The sequence below is a fragment of the Vanellus vanellus genome, assembly GCF_965231255.1.
Source record: "Vanellus vanellus genome assembly, chromosome: 3".
Taxonomy (NCBI): domain Eukaryota; kingdom Metazoa; phylum Chordata; class Aves; order Charadriiformes; family Charadriidae; genus Vanellus; species Vanellus vanellus.
The window spans coordinates 68,827,075-68,851,589 of NC_138907.1; the positions used below are offsets into that span (position 1 = coordinate 68,827,075).

A 24,515-nucleotide genomic window follows, 5' to 3' on the forward strand; every position below is an offset into this window, starting at 1 on the left:
CATGGGTTTGGGTGGTGGTGGCATGTTCCCAGCTGGTGGTGTGTAACCGGTACAATCTACCCAACTGACGGGGTAGGAAGGTGTAGCCGGGAGTGTAACCCTCGGGGGGAAAAAAGAGGTTGGGAGCTGTCTGGGAACAGAAAAGGCTGTTGTGCCTCTCACTCCAGCCCTCCCAGTTTCCATGGGCAACCCTACAGCAATTGAAGACTTGCTTCTGCACCCGCTCCTTTATTCTGATGTTTTTCAGGTGCATCAGGTCTGTTAAGCACGAGTAATGCGTGTGGCTGATGCGTGGTATGTCTGTCCCAGAATGAGTTTACACTTACTCTACTCCTTTGCGATAATAATAAAGTGGGCTGCCCAGGGGGGAAAAATCAAGTACTGCTATATGGTGTGCAAGCAAGAATCCTGTGAGCTAAGCCCGTAACAACAGCGTTTCTATACTTAAGGATGCACGTGTGTCTGCATCTTTGAATTGGTTAGTTAAGATTGTCCTGATATAACTTTTGTGTATTGGACTTTGCGCGTGAATTCTTGGCTAGTGTTCAGAAGGTCTCAGAAATGTACATCTAGAGCTGTGTTCTTCATAATGCAGAAAAATAAAAGTTAGAAGACTGACAGCTTTTTTCTTTTTTTTTTTTCACCCGCGTTATTTTCAGAAGCCCAGTAGAGAACTCAAATCCCATTAATGGACTGTCCTCAGTGTGTTGGGCAATCTCTTTGATACATAGGCTGTTGGGTTTTTTATTTGTCTTCCACGTGTTATGCAACAAAACCATTAAAGACCGAACTGTTCACTAGAGATGGCACGTATAGGGTGACAGACTGAGCTGTGTGTAGTCTGTCAAGCAGAGAAAGTGAAAACTTGAGATCTTGTTGGAAATTTAACAACAAACTGCAGAGGCTTTCTGTGACTCTGAGGTTCACGATACCTCTGCCATTAGTCAGATCTGTCCTTTCAGCTTGGGATCCCTCAATCCTCTGCATTAACCTGCTTTTTTAACAGGGTAGAAGAATTTCTCATTGGGCAAGTACTGCTTTCTGTAACGCTTCTCCCCCTACTTGGTGAGGCCCCCTGTTTGTGGTAATACAGCTTTTGTTGGCGCTGAGGGCGACAGGTCTTGTCAGGCTGCTGTCAGCGTAGAAGACAGCCAAGTATCCTTTCAGGCAGGCACAAGTCTAAAATAAATCTTTTTGTCTTATATTTGGCATTTTTTTTTTTTTTCTAGCAGAGCAGTACTTTCTAACCACTCTGGGAAGCTGAATGAAAATATTTTTAGTTCATATTAAAGGTATGCCAAATGCGGAAGGATTTTTCTAGAAATAAAAGGAACCCCATATTTGTGCTGAAAGTCTCCATGGTTTGTATTGATCCTCAAACTTTCCATAGCTCATTTTGTGACCACCTTCACTACCACGTAATTTCTTTCAGTTCTACTTCTTCAGAGCCTTACATATTGTTATCATCTTCTTTTTTTTCCCCTAACGTATAATTTATAAGAAGACATCCAGCCTTGACTGAAAACACTCAGATAGAGAATGCAGAATTTCCTACAGTATTACCAGTTATTGTTCCTCAGTTGCTATTCTCACTGTTCAATTTGTAGCTTAATACCATATTTGAATTTAAGCTTTCAGTCATTGCTTCTTGTTAAATCTTTTTTTCTGTTGGATTAACCAGCTTTAAAGATCGAGAATTTTGTTTCCCTGCAAGTGCTTGACTGCCGTAATTCTTTTTCCTAAATCTCATACATTTTCTCCAACTTTAAACAAACGTTGGTGGTTCTTCAGTTTTTCAATATTTTTTAAAACGTGTGAATCCCTAAAGCCATATGTAATCTTCCAGTACAGGAAGAGTACTGCAACAGTATAGCTGTTGCCTGGGACCGGCAGCCTGCTTCCCCACGCTCTCTGGCTCCGTGCCGTGCCTCTTCTGACGCAGCTTTGCCACAACATCTCTGTGTGCAATCTGGAGCCCAGCGGAGAGGCACCAGCGCCGCTTCCGCACCGGGCCAGCTCCTGGCAAGCAGGGATTTTCCCCTTGCCCTGTACGCTCTGGCTCCTTCGAGAAACCTCAGACTGCGCTCCCTCTGGCCCCTGGCCCCAGGGGGCTCCGTATGGCACAGATTGTGTTCTAACTGTGCGTGGCCGGCGCGGGGCAGGCACTGAACCTGCACTTGAAGCCCAGGGTGCTTGCGAGAAACGTGCAGCCATACTTAAGGAGCTTTGTAAGAAATTGCCCTAGAAGAGGAAATGAGCTTGGTCTAGGTGGGAGCCGAGTCGGTCTTGAGTCGTTTGTGGAGGCACCTCCGCTGTGCTCCCTGGAACATCCAGTATTAGCTGTATTTATGGGGATTTAGTTGTTTCTCTGAATTATGAAAAATTTTCAAGGAAGCCTGTATTCTTTAAACTACCTGCTCTCTTGACAGTTTATGGCGTAGTTAAGACATGCCAATTTTAATTTCTGGAGGGGTGGGGCTGATGTTGGGCTGCTTTGAATAAATGAATGCTTTGTTATACTTGTAAAAATTAAGCCGTTTATAATTTACCGCCGTTGTATGTATGGGGTTAAGCAGTTGATACCCACCAGCATACCAACTGTGTAGCTTCGTGTAAGGTGTTTCACGGAGAGGGCTGAACATGCTGTGGCCGGAGGGAAGGCAGCCTGCGTGCGTGAGCAGAGGGAGCTTGCAGGGTATTAATGTGTGGAGGCTCCGTACGAGGCAGGGATGGGACGGAGAGTGGCAAGAATGAAGGCACGCACATCTCTTCGTGTTCAGGCAGTGTGGTGACCAGCCCTCTTCTCCCCACCCTTCCAAACCCTTCTGCTGCGAGCAAGGAAACAGTCTTCTGTGACTGGTACATGTTACGCTCAGCAGAACATTACTTCATGTAAATAAATAAGATTTTATCAAACACGCATCCAGTATCAGCTTTTCCTCCAAAGTGAAACAGCTTGTAGGGTTCTGGTTTGGTTTGATTTCTTTTTTTCTCCTACTTTAAACTCATCGTTAACAGTGTATGATTTATCACTGAGATACTAATGAAACTCCCTTCCTTTATTTTACATTTAGGAGTTGTTTAGTCTTGGAGGGAAATGTAGTAGGGCTGTTGTCATCCAGGCTGGGTAAATAGTATTAAGCAGCATAGTATGCATATGTTAATTGGGAATATAGGAAGTTTTATGCGTACTAGTTACTGTACTAATAACACTAGTGACCTTTGCTGGCTGTTTTTTCTGTCTATGAGTATAATTATTTGCATACAGTATTTAATATTAAGAATATGACACAACTGCTTAGCCGCAGGAAGACTTATAGCTGGGGTTGATGCTGCATGCCTATTCTAGTCATCGGAGCCTAAATATCACAGTACGTTTAATATACAATGTCACATACATACTGATGTGAGCATAATGTACTGCTAGTAGCTCAGCAGAATGGGAACTTTGTACTGATAAAATGTCAGTCTTAATTTTTGATTAACTTAGCTGTGGGCATTTTATGTCAAAATCAGAACTGGCCAAATACTGCAAAATGCTACGCATGAAAGTACAGTAATTTCTTTAATGTCTTGCAGATGTACAAGTGCTCTTTTTATATAGTCTTTCAGAGATGTTAGTGGCCGTGCGTACTGGAAGGGATTTCATCAGATTTAACACCTTTAAGCAGTGGCTGAAAAATATAGTCAGAAAATAAGTCGGTAATTGAACTAGTCACACTGGAAAAAAGAATTCTAAAGTTTGTGCTTAGCAAAGGAAGAAATGAAACTCACCATGCAGGGTCTTCATTCAAACTATCTAGTGTGAGTGTCTTAAATACCTATTGAAATCATGATTCTGCTGATGAGTTAATAAATCATCCGTGGGCTGACGTATTTTTTCATAAAATGTTGTTTAGAACCTTTTATGGCTGTTCACTGGGGGTTCGTGGCCGAGAAAAGGGGAACCGTGCTCAGTGAAAATTGCTTACTAGGAATCCTGTGTGCCGTAGCCACACCTGCTGGTGGTAATTGAGGGGAGAGGTTTGATAGCAATAAAGGCTACGGTTCCCCGGTTTGGTTGCAGTGACCAGGGCAGCAGGGGGATGGAGGAGGTCAGGGTGCCGCCTTACCTGGCTGTAGGTGTGGGTGACTGGAAGCCACAAAACGCATTTGCCGTAGTGGCCACGTCTGCAGGAGGGAGGCTGCGGTGATGGGTGACCCGTGAACCTCAGCTTCCTGCAACGCTGCCGCTGAGCCAAGCTCTCACCTCTAAAGCTGTCCCTTGGCTTGACTGAAGCTGAGTTTTTACATTGTTTATAAACCAGACCCAACTTCTGAGAGGGTGGTTTTCTTTGAGGTTCCCTCTCATGCATTCAGCCCCTCCCCAATACTTCATAAGAGGTTTTTGATTTTGGACAGACTTGCTTCTCAGAACACTGCAAAGCGGTGTTCTTTAGTACTAGGCGGACCCAGATTACTAGGGTGAAAAACCAGCAACGTCGCTTCCTTGAAGGTTGTGAACTGTGTTTAAAAACCCACTGAAAGAGGAATATTGTGTATAGGCGATGCTTGCTATGGGAATGGCAACCAAACCGTTAATAAAGGCTTTGTTCTGTCTTTTAGTTATCAATGGCAATTTTTAAGCCCTAAAAGTTTCAGGTTGCTGTATATATAAAAGGAAATTATGTGATTTGAAATTATAATTGGGGAATATTTGCCGGATCTGGTTATAGAATAACGAATGAGAATAATTAATAGAAAGTTAATTGGGTAACATCAGAAAAGTTTATCTGGTATATTGGGATCGCATGCTTCAGTTGATACTTAGTGTACTTTGGGGATTTCTGGTTGCACCTCACCTCTCGTTCTGATAGTATATTGTATTATGAAGAATATTAATAATGCTGCGGAACAATTACTTGTTCATTTGCTAACTGATTAAAATTCATGCATAATTTATTGGAACTGGGAGAGACTTTATAAATAAGTCTCCTTTTCCTCAAGAGCTTAAAAACAAAATGCATATGCTAATATAAGAATACGCTTTACCTCTCAACATAAAAAATTAATATGCAATGGTATATTAGTCTCATTAATGTGAGGTTTTATTTGTGATAATCGTGCTCTTAATCAAAGTGTATACTTCTAAACATAGCCTTATGTTTTAGAGGTTTATAACTTGGAGTTGGTAGTTCATCATGCTCATCAACATTTATGTTTTCTGCCATAATATACACTGACCTTAGAATTCATTAGTTTGACATTTGACGTGTTAGTTCCGCAGCAAATAAACTGCCCTCATTAAGCCTGGCTGCATTGCTGAGCTTTGATGCAGGTAGGGTTCTAAATTAGTTCACATGCACATTTCTTGCCAGAACAGGGTGAAACACGTTAATAATTAATTGAGATACTTTCTGGAGTTTTGTATATCCCGAAGCAGAAGTGGGAACACCTTGGAGCGTTCACCTTTTCACTCTGGGAGGAGAAAATGAGCTCCACTTGCTGCCGCTATGGCACGTTCACCTCTTCCCTGGTCTCCAAACCGAATGGCTTGAGATGCAGCTAATCTAGAAAAAAGCCTGCAAGAAATCCTTTTGTACCAAGATGTGGGAAACTTGGTTGCTTACAGAGCTAGTAAATACACTCACTGTTGGGAGCCAGCTCTGGTATCTGGAGGGGAAATTTTACTGCTGAACATAGAGAACCAGGGAGTCATCAGCTGAACTTCACCATGCAGGGAGGGTGGGATGTCAAAGAAGGTCTGGGAGGCCCTCTGGGACCCCATCCATCACCGCTCCCCACAGGCAGTGTCAGTGACACTGGTGGGGTCATTCCCGAGAGGCAGAATGTGTGCAGTGCTTCTGGGTCTCAGCTTCTCTTGTGCAGAGGGGTGGGGGGAGCGGTGATGAGAAGGCCCACCTCTAGGGAAATCGTACGGGCTGGAGTTAAATGTTATTTTTAATGTACCGGCCAGGAGTTCGCTCTACCTACCTGCTCAGAGTTGCTGTGTTGTTAGTTCTGCATCGCTGCTGCGCGAAAGCCCTGTGTGCATTGAATTTAGCATTGTTGCCTAATTAACTGAAACAAATGAGTTGAAATATGAGCCATCTGGAATGAAAATGAACCTTCCGTGTTTATCAGCGGATTCGTTTTATTAGAAAAGTACACGTTGCTTGTGATGTGTTTCTCGAAATAAATCATGCCTAGGCAATGTGCTGCTTCTCCGCGTAAACATTTCTCAGGGTAAGGGGGACCTGGCCTCCCCGTTTGGTCCGTCGTTACCTTTTGACTTTGAAGCTGTGCTGAAATCTTTAGGCAGGCAGGAGCTGATAAGAACAGAGGCAGGCAAAAGGCAACGTACATTCTGTTGTTTGAGCTTCTAAATCAGTAGTAAGTTACTGAAGAATAAAATATTAAATGTCATTGCTGTATGTCTTTATTTTGTCATTCTCCTGGCAGTTTTGCTCAGTTCTGAGTATTTTGAATGCCTGTAGTAGGCATCTGTATCTTTTATCCTCACTGCGTCTGGTGGGTTTTAAAATGAACTGCAGTGATACTCGTTTTTAAGAATATTCTGTGCAGGGCTAATGCATCAACTATTGCAACTGTTTTTTTAAGAAAAGTACACATGTGGCTTCTGTCAATAAAAGAAAATCAGTTACATTTCTGAAAATCTCAAGTTATTGCCACAGTAAATTACATAAATGAACACGAACCCAGCTTTCTTTCAGAAAAAAAGTTAAGAAGTAGCAATATATAAGTCAGATAGGATTTTTTGGTCCCTAGCTGAGATTTTTAAATGGAAGAAATGGCATTGGTCAGATGCCAGTGGTGCACCACTTGCTTCCATCAGCTGAAATTCTCCTCAGCTCTTCTTCATTGATGTCAGTTTGATTTTGCTTTCGAGTCTTGAAATCTTTGCTGACCAAAACCTGGCAACTTTGTGTAGAAAGAGCCCTCTTTTTAATATGTTTTCCAGCTTTTCTTTTATCAATGGCCTTTTTTTTTTTTATTTATTTTGTCTCCCCTACAGAGCCCCCTCGGCCGATAGCACCCCCGCAGCTGCTGGGCGTTGGGCCCACGTACTTGCTCATTCAGCTAAATGCCAACTCCATCATTGGGGACGGACCCATTATCCTGAAAGAAGTGGAGTACCGGATGACGTCTGGGACCTGGACTGAAACCCACGCCGTCAACGCACCGACATACAAGCTCTGGCACTTGGACCCCGACACCGAATATGAGATTCGGGTCCTGCTCACCAGACCAGGCGAAGGTGGAACTGGCCAGCCAGGGCCACCGCTCATCACCAGGACCAAATGTGCTGGTGAGTGCTGCTTTGGAAAAATGAACAAAGTGAGCTGTTTATTTAATGATTTAATTGTTTGGCGGGCTTGTGGCTCTAACTAACTTGTAGCAGAACTTCAAGGTTCCCGTGGTACCCACAGGATCCTCAGGTTTCTGGGCCAATAAGGATTTGCTGTGTCCCCTGCTTTGCCCGGTCACTGCCTCGTTGCTGTTTGCTAACCGTGGGAGTGTATGTTAGGAGGCAGGATGGTAGAAAGCTAAGAAAACATTTCATTTCTCATGCAAGCAAGGAGACCTCATCATTTCTGGAAAGGACAAACCACCTGTTTTTCCACCTTTCATTTACGTTTTAAGTAAACTTGCACATAAAGGAACTTGCATGGGAAAAAAAAAATCTGTGTAAGAAATAGAATTTTACAAAAACTGTAGTGTACTTCTGCATAATTTTTATTTTTCCAAGCAGATATGCATGGCCTTCCAGAATCTCCAAGAACTAAAATACAGCTACTAAAATCTCCTAAATAAAAATTGCAAATATTAATAGAGGGTTTTTTCTCCATTTTTGACTACCACCACCAAAATCATGTGCTGCTGAATCCTGCAGTCTGCTTCTGGTTTTTTAGAGTGCCCCTGCGTGGCCAGCACCAAGTAGATTAAGCACTGTCAACTTGTGTTATATGCGGTTTGTTCTAAAGCTACTTAAAGTTATTTTAATCTCAGCTTTCATAAGAAGAAAGATAATACCTACGTCTCATAGTTGCAGAGGAGAAAAATTATAGATTTGAACATCAGACTGGGAGGCAAATAAGCTGAAATTGTGGTGTTTTTTTTTTCTCTATTATCAGGAATTTTTGCATTATATTTGATTTAGCAAAGATTGCTGATAACCATCTATTCAAAATTGTGTTAAAATAAAAAGAAAGAAGAGCTGCAATTGCAGATTTCCATCTGCCATGTATATATGTGCATATATAAAACAGAAATATAAATGAAATATTTTTTTTCACAAATTGGTGACAGACCTCAGTGGGACAGCTATTTGAGTTCTCATCTAAGCATGGATGACGACTTATTTTTTTTACTTAAAGAAGAGCGTTGGGGTCTGGATCAGAAGCCAGAACTTCAAGTGCACTGGGTCAATAGGTATGAATCCCAGAAAATTAGACAGTCTGTTTTGAAATTGGGCATAGTACTGTCAGAAGCTGAGGCGCACAGCTGGAGTGCAAGTAAACCGAAGGCATTTTTTGGAATTTGTAATCTTATTTATAATTTAGTCTGCCTTTCCTGTGAAGTAAAACGATCCATGTGTCCATCTCAGTTAGGATGACAGTCGTTGAGATCTACGCCATTGAGGTTAAAGCATTGATTTATTGTACTGAATTGGTTTAGACATTGTTCTGAAATAGTAGGAATTTGAAAACAGCTTCTGTTTTAAAGAGGCTGAGCTGAGACTAACAAATCCCAAATTTTGGAGTTTTTTTTTTCCCAGCCCTTGAAAAAATGTAATTTCATTTACACAGGATGTGACAAAATAAAGCTTTTTAATGGGAAAGGCAAAGAAAGGAAGTCGTGATCTATGTGATGTATTTTTAGAAGCCAGTTAGGGGAAAAAACGTTATTGTGAGTGGGATTTTATTTTTAATTTGTTTTTACCTTAACACTCAAATATAAGGGGCCAAATTCTAGTCTGGCTTGAGACAAATTTTCAACTTAATTTAACCCACTTGAGAAGAAAAATCTGAACTCCTGTGACAATTTAATAATAATAAAATTGCCAGCCGTTTACCTTGCAGTAAGACTGTTTCTTCTTATTCCATGAAAGCGAAGGCGAATAAATGTTACTATTAACCAGATTCAATTGGAAAAAGGTGAGTCAGCAAGGGTTTGTGGAGACTGAAGGATCGTGCCTGGCGCCGGGGATGAGTCAGGGACGGGTTGAGCGGCAGGTCGCCCTGCCGCCTCCTCACCTGTCTGGAAAATGAAGACAGACCTTCCTTTTCCACAGTGTTCTCCCAAGGCTTCTGTAAGGTAACTGCAAGCCCAAATCAATAAGAATATTTTTTAGAAAGTATTTTGCTCATAAAAGGCAAACTAGAAACATAAAAATTAGTCTCTTCCGAAGGGAAGATTTATAAGAAAAGATAAAGCTAATAATGGAATAGCTCACCCTGCAGTCTCGGTTGCTGCTGGTATTGTACAAGTGACTGGCAGGTGATTTACTGTGCTATATTAGATGACATCTCTGCGGCAGTATCTTCTTTCTGGAGATTCTTCAATTATTCCTAATTCTTGTTTCTGACAAGATCACTTATTTTTCAGACAGATACTCTCTTTTCTGTGGATCTTCTTTGTTAGTTTTGTCTTTCCATAAGTTTTCTACGTATTAGTTCAAATTCTGAAACAAATTATAATTGATTATCTGCTCAGTGTCAAATGAAGTGGCAGGAAATAAATGAATTTTCAGCATGAAGTTTGGCTGCTCTCTATACAGATTAAAAACCGCACATTAGAAAGCGTTGATCTGTTGAGTTTTTAATGTTTACATTCCAAGTAGCAGCAACAGCGAACTCACTGACACATCAATAAGAATAGGTTAGTATTCAGCTTTCTGTTTATTTAATATCTAAGCAAATATTTGCATTCGTTTTGAATTAAGATTGAAAATGATTTTTCACATAATTCATTCGGTATTTATAATTTCATGACATTTCCTAATACCACATTATTGGTCAGTTGGCCTGTGCTTCGCTGGAGATGTATTCAACTTCTGATCGACTTGAGCAACGGTTGTACTTACCTCGGCATCAGACATGCACTTCTATTATTAGATATTTAGATCATTTGCTGTCATCTTCATAGCAAAAACGGTGTCTGGTGACTCGTTTAGTAAATGTTTCCGCTAATGCTCAACAAAATTGTTTTCTAATGAAGAGATAATTCTTCCACTAGTTAAAAGTGCTCCACCAGCCTGTTTGTCTACCCGGCATTTCCCAGGTGCTCTCTCCTGCGCTGAAGCTGAGTGACACCATTTTGCTAGAGAACTTGCACGCTGGTTTGTCAGCCTGCAATTAAAGATAGTGCTGAGCGGTCAAATATGGGAAACCACTGAGTGTTTTTAAACGGCTGAAGTAAGACTGAAACACGTGAAGCACAATGTTTTCTGACATTATCCTCCTTAAGCGCCAGGTGTAGTGCTTTGTATTTCCATCTCTAAGCACAGCTGAAGTCAGTGCCGAGCGCCGCATCGTGCTCCTGGCTGCGTGTGGTTTGGGCAAAAATAGTTTCAAGCTGCTGATGCTGAAGGCTCCTTCCTCCCCATCAATCCTTGTGGGGCACCTGGACTTTATTTCAGTATGACTACACCTCTTGCCTGGTGTCGTTGCTCAAATGATTCATTTTTCAAGGGCTTTAAAACCAAAAGGAAAGGCAGAGGGTAGCACTTTAATTAGAGTAATCCCTAAGGCTGCATTCTGTGGCTTTGGGATGTGTTGTCCTTCTGAGCGTATCCTCAGAGTTGTGATTGCCTTTCCTTTGGGGGGGGGGCTGTAGAAAATATGCGGCAATTTAAAATTGTCCACTTAGACTGCTTTATCAACTGTAAGTTAGAAGTTACTCTCTTACATCGGCTGCTGCTTCTGAGTAACAGCTCACAGCTCAGTTTTATGATTAACTGAGATTTTAGTGGCAAAGGAGGTCAACAGTTCAGCCTGTCCTAAGCTTAATATATGTACACAGTGGAATTACTCGCACCTACTTTACTGAAGTTCAGTGCAAGGGTGTGATTTTCAGTAAAACGTGAAGAATTGTAGAGCAGTTGGAGAAGGAGTCCTGCGTGTTTTCAGTTTTTTCCCCAATGACTTGATTTTAGTAAACTGTTGCCTGTATTATTTGTGTTTGGTAATAAAATGAGTAAGGGGGAAGGGAAGCTTTATAGCTTTTATCAGAGCTGAGAATGGATCAATATATAGTGATGATATTATTATTTATTTATTTATTTATTTTATTTCGTCGTTCAAAGTCATTATCCATCGCAGAGACCTAGCTATCGGTAGCAGTCAGCCTCAAGGCACAATAGCAGAGGTGCTGGTTCAGCGATGCAGCAGTGGCATACGATCGCCTGCAGTTGAAGGCTTGGGAGCTGGGCTGCTTTCTGCCTGCCTTTTGCAAGCGCAGAATTGTTTGTTTACAATTTGCACATTTATTAATTTTGAAAACAATATACACAGAATCCAGGATACTACTGAATTCACCTTTAGCCAAAAAGGAAAGGCAAAAGCATGGGGGAAACATCGAAAAACAAAAGCAAGCTTAATGTTTTTGTTCCTTTTCTTGGGATTTTTAACAGAGGGACCCTGGCAAAAGTTGTTGTTGGGAAAGGCCATGACCTTGCACAGCCATCTGGAGAACTAAAATGTTGTTCTGGTTACATAAAAATTGTAATTGATTTTTAAAATGAGTGGAGTAAAGAGGACGGTGCAGTGTAGAATCTGCTTTTACCGATGTGGGGTGCGTACAGCGCTACATCGGTGGGTGTCGTTTGCCTTTTACACTTGCAGAGTGGAGGTGGAGGGTTCAAGGTGGGGAGCTGGATTTACAGGCTTTGCTGTGTGCTGTACTTGAGAATTTAGGATGTTGGTATGTGAGGCAATGGGCTTGTAAAATTGGGTACCGCCAACATCGCAGGAGGGTTCTGGAAAATACGGCACTGAATAGATAAGCTGTGCTCTCTATTTGTGTCTCTTGCAGTTAGTGCATCTTAAATCATTATTTAAATCTTTGAAAACTAATACAAGTACAGATAAATGTGTAGTTTTCAGTCATTTATTTTTTTTTAAAGTGGACAGAGAGAAAATATTTACCTTTATAGCAGAAGAGTTATCTTAATGTTTCAAACAGAATCTTGCCCTTTTTTCCCTCAAAGTAGATATCATTAGAGGCTTATAATATAGCTTCAAGAGGGGCTTGAATACATTTTGAGTGCTTAAAATTACATGGTTTTATTACTCATGTTTTTGTTGTTCACAAGTTGAACGCTTTTTTAGAATAAACTGAAGATAAACAACTTGAAACTAAATGAATGTGGTACTTTTAAAAATTATTGTACATTTGTCATTGCAGAAGTGCCCACATTACACCAATATTTATAAGTTGCTGGTTTTTTTACAAATGTGTTTGGCACTCGTGACTGTTTCTGGGCTTTTGGCCAGGCAGTAGTTGGAAACATTTAAGATCTCGCTATGAGATACCAAATGCACCAGTCTCTTGTTCCATATAGGTTTACCAGTTGGCTATGATATGAAGAAAAAAAGGTATTTAAACAATGGAGAAAGACTGGATTAAGGAACATATATTCCCTTTAGGATTGAATAGCAGAATTGTTATTGAGAGAGCATCCTGTAGAAGAGCGATCCAATTTGGACCATTGGCGGGCACATGTGACCATACTCCGCTTATTGTGCGGCTTGCCACTGTTCAGATACCCATACCACATATAGAATCCTAATGACGCTTATATCCATAAGAAAGGACCGTAGCACAGCTGAGTTACCTAGCAGGAGACCAGGCAGACTGCCTAGCCAAGTTCTTGTCAGATTGTGTAAATTAAGCATGGTATCCTCTTTTTCAAAGGACCGCAATGCTGATGACTCAGTTGAATTGGCAGTAAACTGCAAGTTCAGACACTGGCCTCCCCTAAATTAGTTTTCAGCGGTTTTTGTTCACTATATTCAGCTTGCTTAGTATCATTTTTTTGGGTGTTTGCAGCTGCGAGCTCCCTCTGCACTAACTGGAAACTTTCTTGCTATGGTATTACGAGTGCCGTGTTATACTATGAGACATGAGTTTCCTGAATTCTCCCATGCTTTGTTTTTGGAATAAGCTTTGTTCATGGCTAGTTCTTTATTGTATAGTGTCATATTCGGCAGTAAATCACACTGATGCTCTTCACTTGGGGTTACGGTAGCAGACCTGGGTAGGTGGGTTCCTCTAGTATGGCCACTCACTTTTCAAAGCCCCTGTTGTGTGCAGTGACCTCTTCCTTTGCCTTCTTTCTGAAGTCTCTACCAGAGGGCAGGACGGGATGAGTTACCTACAGCAAGACGTGCTTGTGGTTGTTGGCACCGACCACGCTAGCCACTCAGGGCGTCAATGCAAAGTCCACCAAGTTGAGGGAAGTCCTTCAGTTGAAGTTAGGGGCTCTCTTTCTGGCGAAGGACGCTAGGTCAGGATACCACTTCAGCTGTGTGACGGAGGCTGGGAGAGGAAAAGGGGCAGCTGCCAGCCCCCGCGGAGCTCCCCTGTCTTGCAAGCGATTCCTCCATCTCCTGTCTCACCTCAGCTTCTTCGGCAGCTTTTCCCAGAGCAGAGCGTGCCGCAGCACTGAGACCGTCGTGATTTATCCAAAGTGCGTGTAACTAGTCAATAGATCACACTTCCGAGAGGAGCACTGTCTGTGGCAAGAAAATGTATTGCAGTACATTAATCCACGGCGCCCATTACAGCTGTAAAAGAATGGACGTGGGCAATAATTCATATTGCAGCACTTGAAAATGCTGTGGGTGCACCCGGGCCAGATAACTCAGAGCCTGATTATAGCTTCTCCGGAGTTTGGGGACTGATATTCACAGATTTTTGGTCTGTGTTTGCTTCCGAGGAACATAACGGCAGGTTGAGGTAATCTTATCCTTTCAGAAGACTGGAGCTCTTTTACAAACTGCGACTACTATTTTTAATTTCAACTGAAACAAATATTTTTTTTAGTATAATTCATTAGTATACTTGATACTTTAACTTAGTTTGCTTTCATAATGAAGGTCTCTCAGCTGTTTAGGAGTGTAATATCCTTTTTATCGTGTTTGAGAATTGATAACTGCCTAAATAAAACAAACTTTTATAGCAATGGCTTTTATTGTACTTTCATTTATCACTCTATTAAAAATTAAGCAGGGAAAATTTTAATAAGGTTTTGAAAGTTGCTCTGGTCATTGCTGCACTTAAATGCAAAGTTTGGGGAGCGCACTCATTTTTTTTTCTGTTATTTTGGCATTATTGGTGGAGTAGCATGGAGTTGGTAGGGAGGGCTGTGAGTAGCAGGAGTGGTGATGTGGAAGGGTGGAAGAGGGAAAGCAGCGCCAGCAGTGTGTGCTGGGGGGGAGGGATGTTGATGAGATTTCCCAGATGCATTCATTATTCTTTCTTTCTCCCCCATATGTCTTTCTCCTCCAAAGCCATTACAGAGAAATATCATGTCATTCATGCTAGTGTGAGATCTGGATAAAGTTCAGATTAACATCCTCCCAAGGTTGGGACGGGCTTCCCAAAAGCCCTGGGTTTTATTGACATTGATTCTTTGGGCTTTATTCTGCTAGATGAATCTTAGTTTTTCATTTAATTCTTGTTTGCTTTTTTGTTTTTGTTTTGTTTTGTTTTTTTTTCTTTAACTTTGTTTCATTTTAAAACTGGGCAGCATAATTCTTTCCTCCTAATTTGAACCTAGACTGTGTGAGGCAGAACTGAGTGAATTTCACTTTCTTCATTTTATTTCTCAGTAAATCCTCCTGCTGGTGCTGAGAGGGGGAGTGGACCAGGGGATGCTTTTGTGTGGTGTGATAGTAAAACAGCTTCCATTCTAATGATAGGCTGAGGAGTGTGCTAAGCAGCAGCTGATGTCAAGTTACACCTCGGGGGCTCAGTAGGACCAGAATCTTGAAATGGCTTGTCAGGAGCAGCATTGTTACCCGGTTTTGTTTGCTGTTTTTTAAAAATAAAATAAAATAAAATAAAAAAAATCTGGACCAGTCCTTGAAAGTTCCAGATGACTTGAAAAAAACATTAAAAATACTGACAGGAAGGATCAAGATCAACCAATTTATTAAAAGCTTGTCATCTTGACTTTAATTTTAAACAGAATAATGGAACAGCCAATACAAGGGTTGATTAATGAATAATTAAGAAAGTAATATAATTAGAGACAGGCAACAGGTTTATGGAATACCAATCTTGTCAGAATAACTTGATTTTTTTTTTAATTAGATTACGGATTTGGTTAATAAAGGCGATATTGGTCTTCTTTAATGCATTTAATTTGATATAAAACATTTTGATTAAGAAACCAGAATAAAATCAACTCAAATGGAGAAGAGCTGGCTGGTATATCTAAAACTGGTTTTATGGATTAATTGAATAAACATTTCTATTTGGGTCCTATCAGGAACAGTTCCATGCAATTTGTAAAGAAAATGTAACTAGGATAAAGCTGGCAAATTGCAAAAGATTATGAAAGTGGTAGAAAAAACACGCTCCGAAAAAGAATTGGGTTACTAATTTACAGTGATTTGAGTGAGTGCTGCTAATCCATGTTTCGGGTAGGCCAGCTGAAGTGTAATAAAACCAAAGTAGTCCATCTGTACAGCGTGGGAAAATGAGGGGCTCAGGCACTAGGCACGGGCTGACGTCACGTGGGGGTCACTGACCTTTAGAGCTGTCACTTGGGCACTGTAACTAAAAGAGCTCCCGTAGTCCTTGGCTGTATAAACCAGAGCAGGATTTCTACCCTTTCCTTAGTACTGGAGAATGTTTTAAAGTTTTTTGAAGGTGCATATTTGACATTGCTTGCCAAATTACTTTACTTCTGACCGACGCCAAATCTGTGTAGCATCCTGTTCTATAGAATTAAAGGTATGGTGGTGTACAAATGGTTACTGTCAGGAGGATTTGGAAACCAAAATAAAAATTCTGGCAGAAATTAAAATCTGGAAACAAAATCTTGTTGTTAAGGAGGTGTGACGTGACCAGAATTAATACTGTTTTTAGAGATACAGACATGATTTTAGGCAATGATTTCTCATGTGGTTGAAAATTATTTGCCTTGTTTCACGTCTCTAACCTCACTGCATAAATAGCTTACGACTTCATTTGTATACTAGTATTTTTCATTTTGTATTACCTTTTAAAACTATTTCATTTTATGCAGTTTGTTTTCCAGGTCATTATTAATTGCTGAAAGCTATTTCATTACTCTTGGAAATGGCAACGCGTTTAATTATCATTCAGATAACTAAACATTTCAGATCCTAACAGTACCATAAGCACACATTTTGCAGTTTATTACTTTTATTTTATAGAATTACCCTCACTGTGAGGGCTGGTGAAAATATATTCAACAATGTACCTTATTTTGAATGCAAAATGAACTCTATCAATTAGGCCGAAATGTCAGAGCATGGGCACCCAGTGGGAATATGATTTGCAGCACTCACAGTTTACAACATGTAGCAGCTTAGATGATTACAAGTAAGTAAACTAGTTCATATTTCCTTAAAGTAACAACCTTCGAAGATAGTACTGAACTCCGATTCAAGAAACTTGCTTTTTGTTTGGGGCTGTTTTGTCACCTTTGACAAATGAGGTCACTTTGCGTCTTGATGCCATTTGGAAAGCAGGGTTAATATGCACCGTTCCCCAGCAATTTCTCTCATTTTCATTTACCTCATGTGAGTTGTTCAGAGCAAACACTTGTCTTTCTTTTAATGTGCTGGTTGCAATGAGATCTTAGTTCTATCTGTCTGGATGCTTTCCACAGATAAATAGTTTGTAATTAGAATGTAGTGCAATGAAGATCATACATTATAGAGAATGAAGTTTTATTCATCTGGTGACAAATTTTGTTACTGATGTAAATTTTATGGTCATGTGGAGGGATGTCCCTTGAAAATAAACAAGTACAACTGCTCTGCATTCAGCTGCAGAGTGGCCAACGCTTCTTTGGGTCTGCCCATGCAGAGTATACTCTTGGTAATAACTTGATACAGTAAGGGATGGGGTGGGGGAAGAACGCAGCAATCATACTGTATAGAATTCAGTGGAGATCAATTTATTCCCCAACTTATTTTTTTTTTGTTTGCTGATTTGTCACCTGTCTCTCTTATTCTCTGAATGGCCCTAATTAAGGATTATGCTAGTTGAGCATGTTCCTTTTGTGTGTGTGTGTGTGTGCGCGCGCACGCCACTTCACCTCTAAGACTGCCTAGATTGGCATTACCAAGTTTTGTTTTTCCGTTGCTCAGCTTTTTGGTCTTTTGGAACACAACTGTACCTCCCCTCCAAGCCCAGCTATTCCTTCCCTTCAGCCGTGAAACTCAATTTCAAAGTTAGAAGCAAAAATACAAATGCTCCTGTCTAAACAATGGATGAAGGAATGAATAGTATGTTGTAGGAATTATTCAAATTGGTAACGTGCTTGTAGAAAGTTCACAGATCATAGGGTGATGGATAAAATATAAGAACCTATACAGAAAAGAAACAAGTAAAAAGTTTCATAGATATGACTTATCTTGCCTAGTGGTAATTGGAAAAAGCGGTGACTGCATATTTGAAAGACAAATTAAGATGGTAGACATTTTTCATTATCACTTTACTGATAGGCATATTCAGAGCATATACTTATAGTTTGTACAATGAGAAAAAATATATACAACAGTAATACGGTATAGAAATCAATATACATATATAACTGTGATCTTTATGTCTTACTGTGAATTATTTAGTCCTGGATTTACTAGTTGCTGTGTGCTTTAAATAAAGTCAGTTCACAAACTTAGGGTTTTTTCCCTGTGTTAATTTGATCTGATTCCCACAGTGGGAGCAGAAGCGCTACAACTCTTCAATATTGCCTTCACAAATCAGCTTACTGTCTCTGTATTTAAGAACGTTTAAGAAGTTTAAGGTGGGAAGTCTGAGTTTGTACAATGATTTCTGAGATGACTCCAGGTGATTTAAAGATCTCTCGGAAATGGATATGCTGTGGGTTCCAAGGGGTGAGGCTTCAGCTGGGCTGCTGCGCCCCACGGGGAGCGGGTTCTGTGGAAGCTGTGCTCTGCTTTCAGCGCGCTCTGAAAGTCTGCCTTGTGGACGGACTTAAATTAGAAAGTGTTAGATGCTTCCATTATACGCTTTGTTCTCCTAAAATTAATCTCTTAGAGGCTTTACATACTCTCTCAGTGGACACACGTGTGCCCATGTGTGTTTTTTCCAGCCTCTGAAGAGCAGCCATCCTGCATCAGTAGCTCTCGGGTGTGATGGGCATCCTTCCTTCCACCTGTCTAGACAGTCACTCATGATTGGAAACAAACATGCAGCGATTGTAATAAAGAACAACCACTAGAAAAATCCTGTAGCCTTTACGATATGGTGTTTCAATCTAGGATGGCAAAAATCTGTTTGTAAATATCCTGCTGTTACTCTCGGTGTCCTTCTGTGTTTCATCCAGTGCCTTACCCCAGCTGGTGCGAGCTTGTAGCGAGGGTTAAGTATCACCTAGCACTGACAGCTCACAAAGAAGAAATTCTTTTGTCTCTGGTGCTGAAGGTCTTTTTTTTTTTGGAGCAGGGTTTTGCTGAGTTGTTTTTTGCACAGAACAATTGCTGGCAAGAGAAAAGGGGTACTCAAAGCAGTGCAGCTTCTGTAACAGAAGCTCCTCTCAGTGGAGGCGATGGCATTTAAAAGAACATGGAAGGCATTGTATATGCTTTTTTTTATTTGTTTAAAATTTTAATAATTGAATCCATCTCTTTGAATTTAGCCATGTCAGGAGTAGTCTCCTTTATGAGGAGCAAGAACATCAAGGGGAACACGAGCCTGGGCTGCTGCAGAGTAAGATGCTGTGATGCTGGGGGGGCTGAGAGTCCTTGCAGGCGGGCGGCGTTGGGGAGCAGAGCTCTAACATAGGGGGTGGCCTGTAATGTTTTAATTTCTGCAAGTAAAGTGTAACTTCTCATCCTTGGTAAAGTGAGTGTCTAGCTATTTAGCAAGGGACAAAGCATAATGTCATGATTTGAGAGATGTATTGTCAACTTGGACAGGTGATATTTAAGGAGCCTGAAGAGAGAAATGACCTGGCAGTGTAACAAGACATATCACAAGTGACTGTCTCAGAAAGAATGAGAACAAGACAGACAATTTCCATTACTCCTCAGTGTTAAGGTGCTAGCATTATCCCCTAAACAACCACACGCTCCAAGCAATAATCATGCACTGTCTTCTTCTGTACCAATATGAAAGTGGAATTCAATCTCTTTGACACATATTGCTTCAGCTTCTGATGTCAAGTTGTTTCTCTGCTGGAGCTCGGCTAATATATAGTGAATGGGCTTCGTATCCTGACTGAAATGGGGAAATACTTACCCAGTTTCCTTCAAAGCTGGCCGCAGCAGTGCCTAGAATATGCTGGAAGAGAGAGGCTTTGGTTTTTGTAGCCTGTAAGTTATTGTCGGCTAGGAAAACTGTGAAACCTCGAGCCCTTCTTCAAACTGGCTCCTCTTTTGGAGTCCGCTCTCCAGTCTGCACCGAGTAGCCTGGTAGCTGTGTACTGATTGCCATAAGAGCTTGGAGAGAAGCAGTCGTTCTTTTTCTGCTGTCTTCCCGGCTCTGTGTGTGTGTGTGTGTGTGTGCGCGCGCGCTGGGTTTTATGACAGCATTTCATGCTATTTTTTAACTTCTCAGTGGGAACCTATTTTTGCGTTAGCTGATAGAGAGGCTCTACATCTTCTGTATCAGTCAAATCCTGCCTTTCAATGACAGTATTCACTGTCTTTATGATATTCTGAATATTGGAGAAATACATTTTATAGTAAACTTGCTTTAATTCTGAAGTAATAGGTACTACTTTTGCAACTGTTAGATTTCTGTATGTGTAAGGAGAAATTAAATTATCTTCCATAAAAATGAGGAATTGCTCTCCTGCACACTATAAAAAAACAAAACAAACAAACCAAAAAACCTCTGCAGTAGTGTTCAGTGCCATCCTGAAACTTGCTGCTTTTTCTTAGCCTGTGAAGGTTAAGAAAACCATATTTGAGGGATTTGAAAATTCAAAAGACATGATCTGGATTAGATACAAGATTTTTTTTTTTTTTGATAAAAAACCAAAACCAACAAAACCCAGTATCTTATGCATAACCAGAATCACTTCTCTAATAACCTAATATCTATTTAGTATGCCTGTGTTTCTGTTCTTTTCATTGTACAGCAGTAGCATAAGCTTTTCTTAGGTGCAATTAGAAGATCAATTTGTTTAAGAGTTAGGACAACTGGCATTTATTGCATTTACACAGCAAAATGAGGACACTTTTTCTATAGCGTGACTGCATCGGTACAGAGAACCGATAGACAAAGCATGTGCTGAATCAAGTGGTAGGTTGTGAAGCTAATGTTAGGACAAACATCAGTACCTTACAGGCCAGGCGAGCCTTTCAGGATGTTCTCTGATGAATACCTAGTGGACTATGTGTTTCTACGTACAAAATGTTCATGAGGGCTCATGCGGGAAGACACCGATGCTGCTGCACTGAATTTTTTCTACAGCTGTCAGTAATGTGTGCTCTCTGATATGCCTGTTGTGATCTAGTTTGGTTATTTAACAGCTGTATACAAGGAATACAGGAAAAATACATGCACAGTAGTATTTATTAGTTTTTTTCAGCTTGTGCCGCCTACTTTAGTCAACATTATAATTTTATATAGAGAGATTTTTCTACGTTTCCTTAAGGAAAATAATGTGTTTAAACATAATATCATAATGCATATGCATAAGAAAATTGAATTAAGCTTGTTACTGATATCTCAAAGGTGGCATTTCTTAACTTTTGAATACTTGGTTTTGCTCTCAATGTAATGGAGCTTTGTGCATATAACTTGCTATAAACAACAACAGCAGACAAGAAAATATTTCAAATTCTTTCACTTGAAAGTTTCTGCTGGCAGTTGGAGAAAAATTAATAAAAAATGCATTTTGACATTTAAAAGAGAATTATTTGCCTTAAAATGCATAAAACATGCAAAAACTTAAATTGCTTGAGTTTGCACATTTTAGAGCATTACTCTGTGATTGACATTTATTAGCTAAGTTAAAGCATGTGTAGCAGGTTTCTGTGTAGCAAGCTTCACCTTTATTTGTTTTTTAAGTTAAATAGCATTAGAACAAGTAGCCTTCCAGCTCTAAGACTACAGATTTTTATTTTTTTGTTTTGGTCATCAACATGTCATTCTCTTTCCTATTTAGATCTTAGATATAAACACAGACATGACCAGGTCTGTTTCCCTGTGACTTTTTGTCTTTTGGACTTGCGTAGTTAGTGTCCACCTCATTGGTCCCTTCATTTTTTGTTGCTGGTTTTGTGGTGTTCTTGGGGCATCTTTAAATCAATTTCTTTACAGCAATCGGTAACTTCCGGATTTGTGTTGGTGGTACTGCTGAGTGTGCGCTAAGAGTTAACAGACTGCATCCTCTGTAGCTGCTGGCCCTCAGGCCTTCTGCTTTGTCTGAAGGATCCTTCTGTTCCTGTGACAGTTACACACTGACAGAGCAAATCTCAGAAGTGGTGATGCCAGCATTTGCCTACCAAAACCCTTCCTCCCCATCCTCTACTATGTCAGCATCAACTGAAGTCCTTATACAAGAGGACAGCATTTCCTACTTAAAAATAAAAAGGCAGGGAGAGCGAGAAAGGTCTTGAAATGCCCACTGCTGTCTTAGGGATGATCTAGTTGATAGACTTTACCATCACATAGCTACTGAAGCTCCCCTCTCCCAGCTGCTTCTAGGCCATGTAGTTCAGCTCATATTGTCTGGCAAAGGGTGGACTCTGTTTCTTCCTTCATGAGGCTACTAATGTGAGGAGGCATTTCCTGGCTTCTCAGGTCCTTCAGGGGAAGATGTGCAGGGTAGACACTCCTATGGGCTGAAGGGGCCAGAGGAGATGAAGATGGTGAGATCCAGATTTAGCAGCTAATATCGACTATACGGGAAAGCTGTAGAAGAGATCAAGGCACTGCAGGAAATGAGAACCAACCTGTGCCTTGCAATACCTTGCTGCTCCTGTGTTGTTGAAAGTCTGGTGAGTGCCGCAGTAACTGAGTGGCAGGAGCAGAAAAGGGGCAGCTCATCCTTGAAGCTGGGGTCAGGAAACAGCATGTGGCACTGAGGCGTAGGATGTCTTCTCATTTGCCTTTTGTATGGGACTTGTCCAGGGTAGCGAGGGAGGAACCAACATGAACACTTCCTGAGGGATTCATGGTGAAATACATGTTTCAAAATCAGTCATTTTTGCTTAGCTGCTTAAAAAAAAAATAAGGCAGATCAATATTCTTCTCTGTGTTTCAAGGACAGTAAAAGATCTAGCTTTGTTTGGACTTTAGTCTTGAATTGAAATCTTGCGGTCCCTCATTGCTTCCAGCAATTGCTTGCAAATGTCCGTCACCATTCATAGGTCTTGCTGGCAATATTTTCTGCAAAAGGTATGAAAGAAATAGAGAAACCTTTTTTTTGGGTTTTTTTTTTTTTTTAGATTTAAAACCGTGTATATGCACACAAACACATAGATGTATTGAAATATATCTCAATTTCAAGAAAAAATATTCTGATGGCTTTGTAAAAAAATAAATAAATTGGTTTCAGCTTTCTGGAACTTTTTTCTGTACATGGTTATAATACCTTTAATAACTAGTCAGGTGGTTAGGACTATTTTCTCTCTCCACTGCATTACAATAGATATGAAGGAAAAAAATCCATACCTGCAGTTCTTTATGAATTTGAAAAAACAGACAAAACTGTATGTTCCTGCCAGTTATCATTTGCAAAGAAGCAGCCACTTATTTTCAGTGCATTTTTCCAAATTGTCATCTCTGTGTCATAGTCATGTCTTGCTTTCAATCAGCCATGAGAGTGGGGTACATAAATTGCACCAGCTCCTGGATGCCTGTACCAGCCTGAATTCACCTTACTGTTTAGAAGCCCCTGCATAGTAAAGATAGATTGTGGTGCCAGAACGAGCCACTTAATCTTAACAATTGTGTCAGAGAAATACATTAGGAGTAAACATAAAAACAAAAAAGGATTGCCATACAGATTTTAAATAAATGTAGTTTGGAAGTTAGAAAAAATTATCTAAGCATCCAAGAAGTAGAATTTGAGATTTGTTTTTCCAATTAAAGATGGGGAGGGAAGGAACCTATTTTTTTAAAGAGCTTTTTAAAGTCTATGGCAAGGATTTTGGAGAAAACCTAAGAGAGTTGCTAGAGATGGAAAATTATGCTTGTGGCATGAGTGTTTGGATATCCTAGCAGCTGATATCAGAAAGATCAGATTTTCTTGTGTCATACATGTGTTGTAGTAATCCCATGTGTCAAGATTGCTGCTGGTCTCCGCTGGGGCCAAGAGCGTCTGCCCATTGTCTTCTCCTGCCTCTGTCACCCTTGGTGCCTAATTTGCCTTTTGGGGGCTGTCATGGTTTAACCCCAGCCAACAGCTAAGACCACACAACTACTCGCTTACTCTCCCCTCTCCCCGAAGGGTAGGCAGAAGAAGGAGAAAAGGAGAGGAAAGAAAAACAAACCTCGTGGGCTGAGATAAAAACAGTTTAATAGAACAGTAACAGAAGAGGAAAATTAATAATAATAATAATAATAATGGTAAAAAGATATAAAAAATAAAATGGTACAATACAAGTCGCTCTCACCACCCGATGATCGATTGCGCAGACCACGATTGCGCAGACCATCCCGAGCAGTGATCGCAGATTCCTGCCCCTGGGCAACCCCCATTTACATGCTAAGCATGATGTCTCTGGTATGGAATCCCCCTTTGGCCAGCTTGTCCTGCCTATGCTCCCTCTCAGCTTCTCTGGGAAGCTGAAAAAGTCCTTGACTAATATAAACATTACCTAGCAACAACTAAAACAATGTTATCAACATTCCTCAACATTCTTCTCATACCAAATCGAAAACACAGCAGCTACTAGAAAGAAAATGAACTCTGTCCTAGCTGAAACCAGGACAGGTGCTTTTAATCTTTCCCAGAAGTATTGGTCACTGGTTTTGTGTTCCCGTCTGGCATCGTCAGGACTGAAGCAGTCTCTGGATCTGTGGTCAGAAGGTCAAACTTTAATTACGAAGGATAGATTCAAGCACTCCATCGGTGGGGTATCTGGTAGCTCGTGAACGCTTACTGAAGGGCACCTGCTTCTGTCTGGAGGGTAAATGGGTCGAGGCAGACTAGCAGAGTTTTTCAGTTGTTGCTATTGTGAGTAATTTCAGTTTTCCAAGTACATGTATAATGATGTTTCCCTTGCGAGCGGCGTTTAGTGATCTCCTCGAAACCAAGCTCCCACTGAGGCACGGCCAGTGAAACCTGACCTTGAAATGATAATGCAAGCCGTGCTGAAAATTAATTG

At 40.6% G+C, this 24,515-nt stretch overlaps 1 protein-coding gene across 2 annotated transcripts in view; it reads left to right on the forward strand.

The window, feature by feature from the left end:
* PTPRK (protein tyrosine phosphatase receptor type K) overlaps nt 1–24,515 on the forward strand; it is a gene marked incomplete at both ends in the record, with an annotated part of 423,191 nt that overhangs the window by 244,400 nt on the left and 154,276 nt on the right. For both annotated transcript variants that reach the window (XM_082481081.1, XM_082481082.1), the window contains one exon: nt 7,016–7,309. In XM_082481081.1, the coding sequence (XP_082337207.1) occupies nt 7,016–7,309 (294 nt within the window). The remainder of the gene's footprint in view (nt 1–7,015; nt 7,310–24,515) is intronic.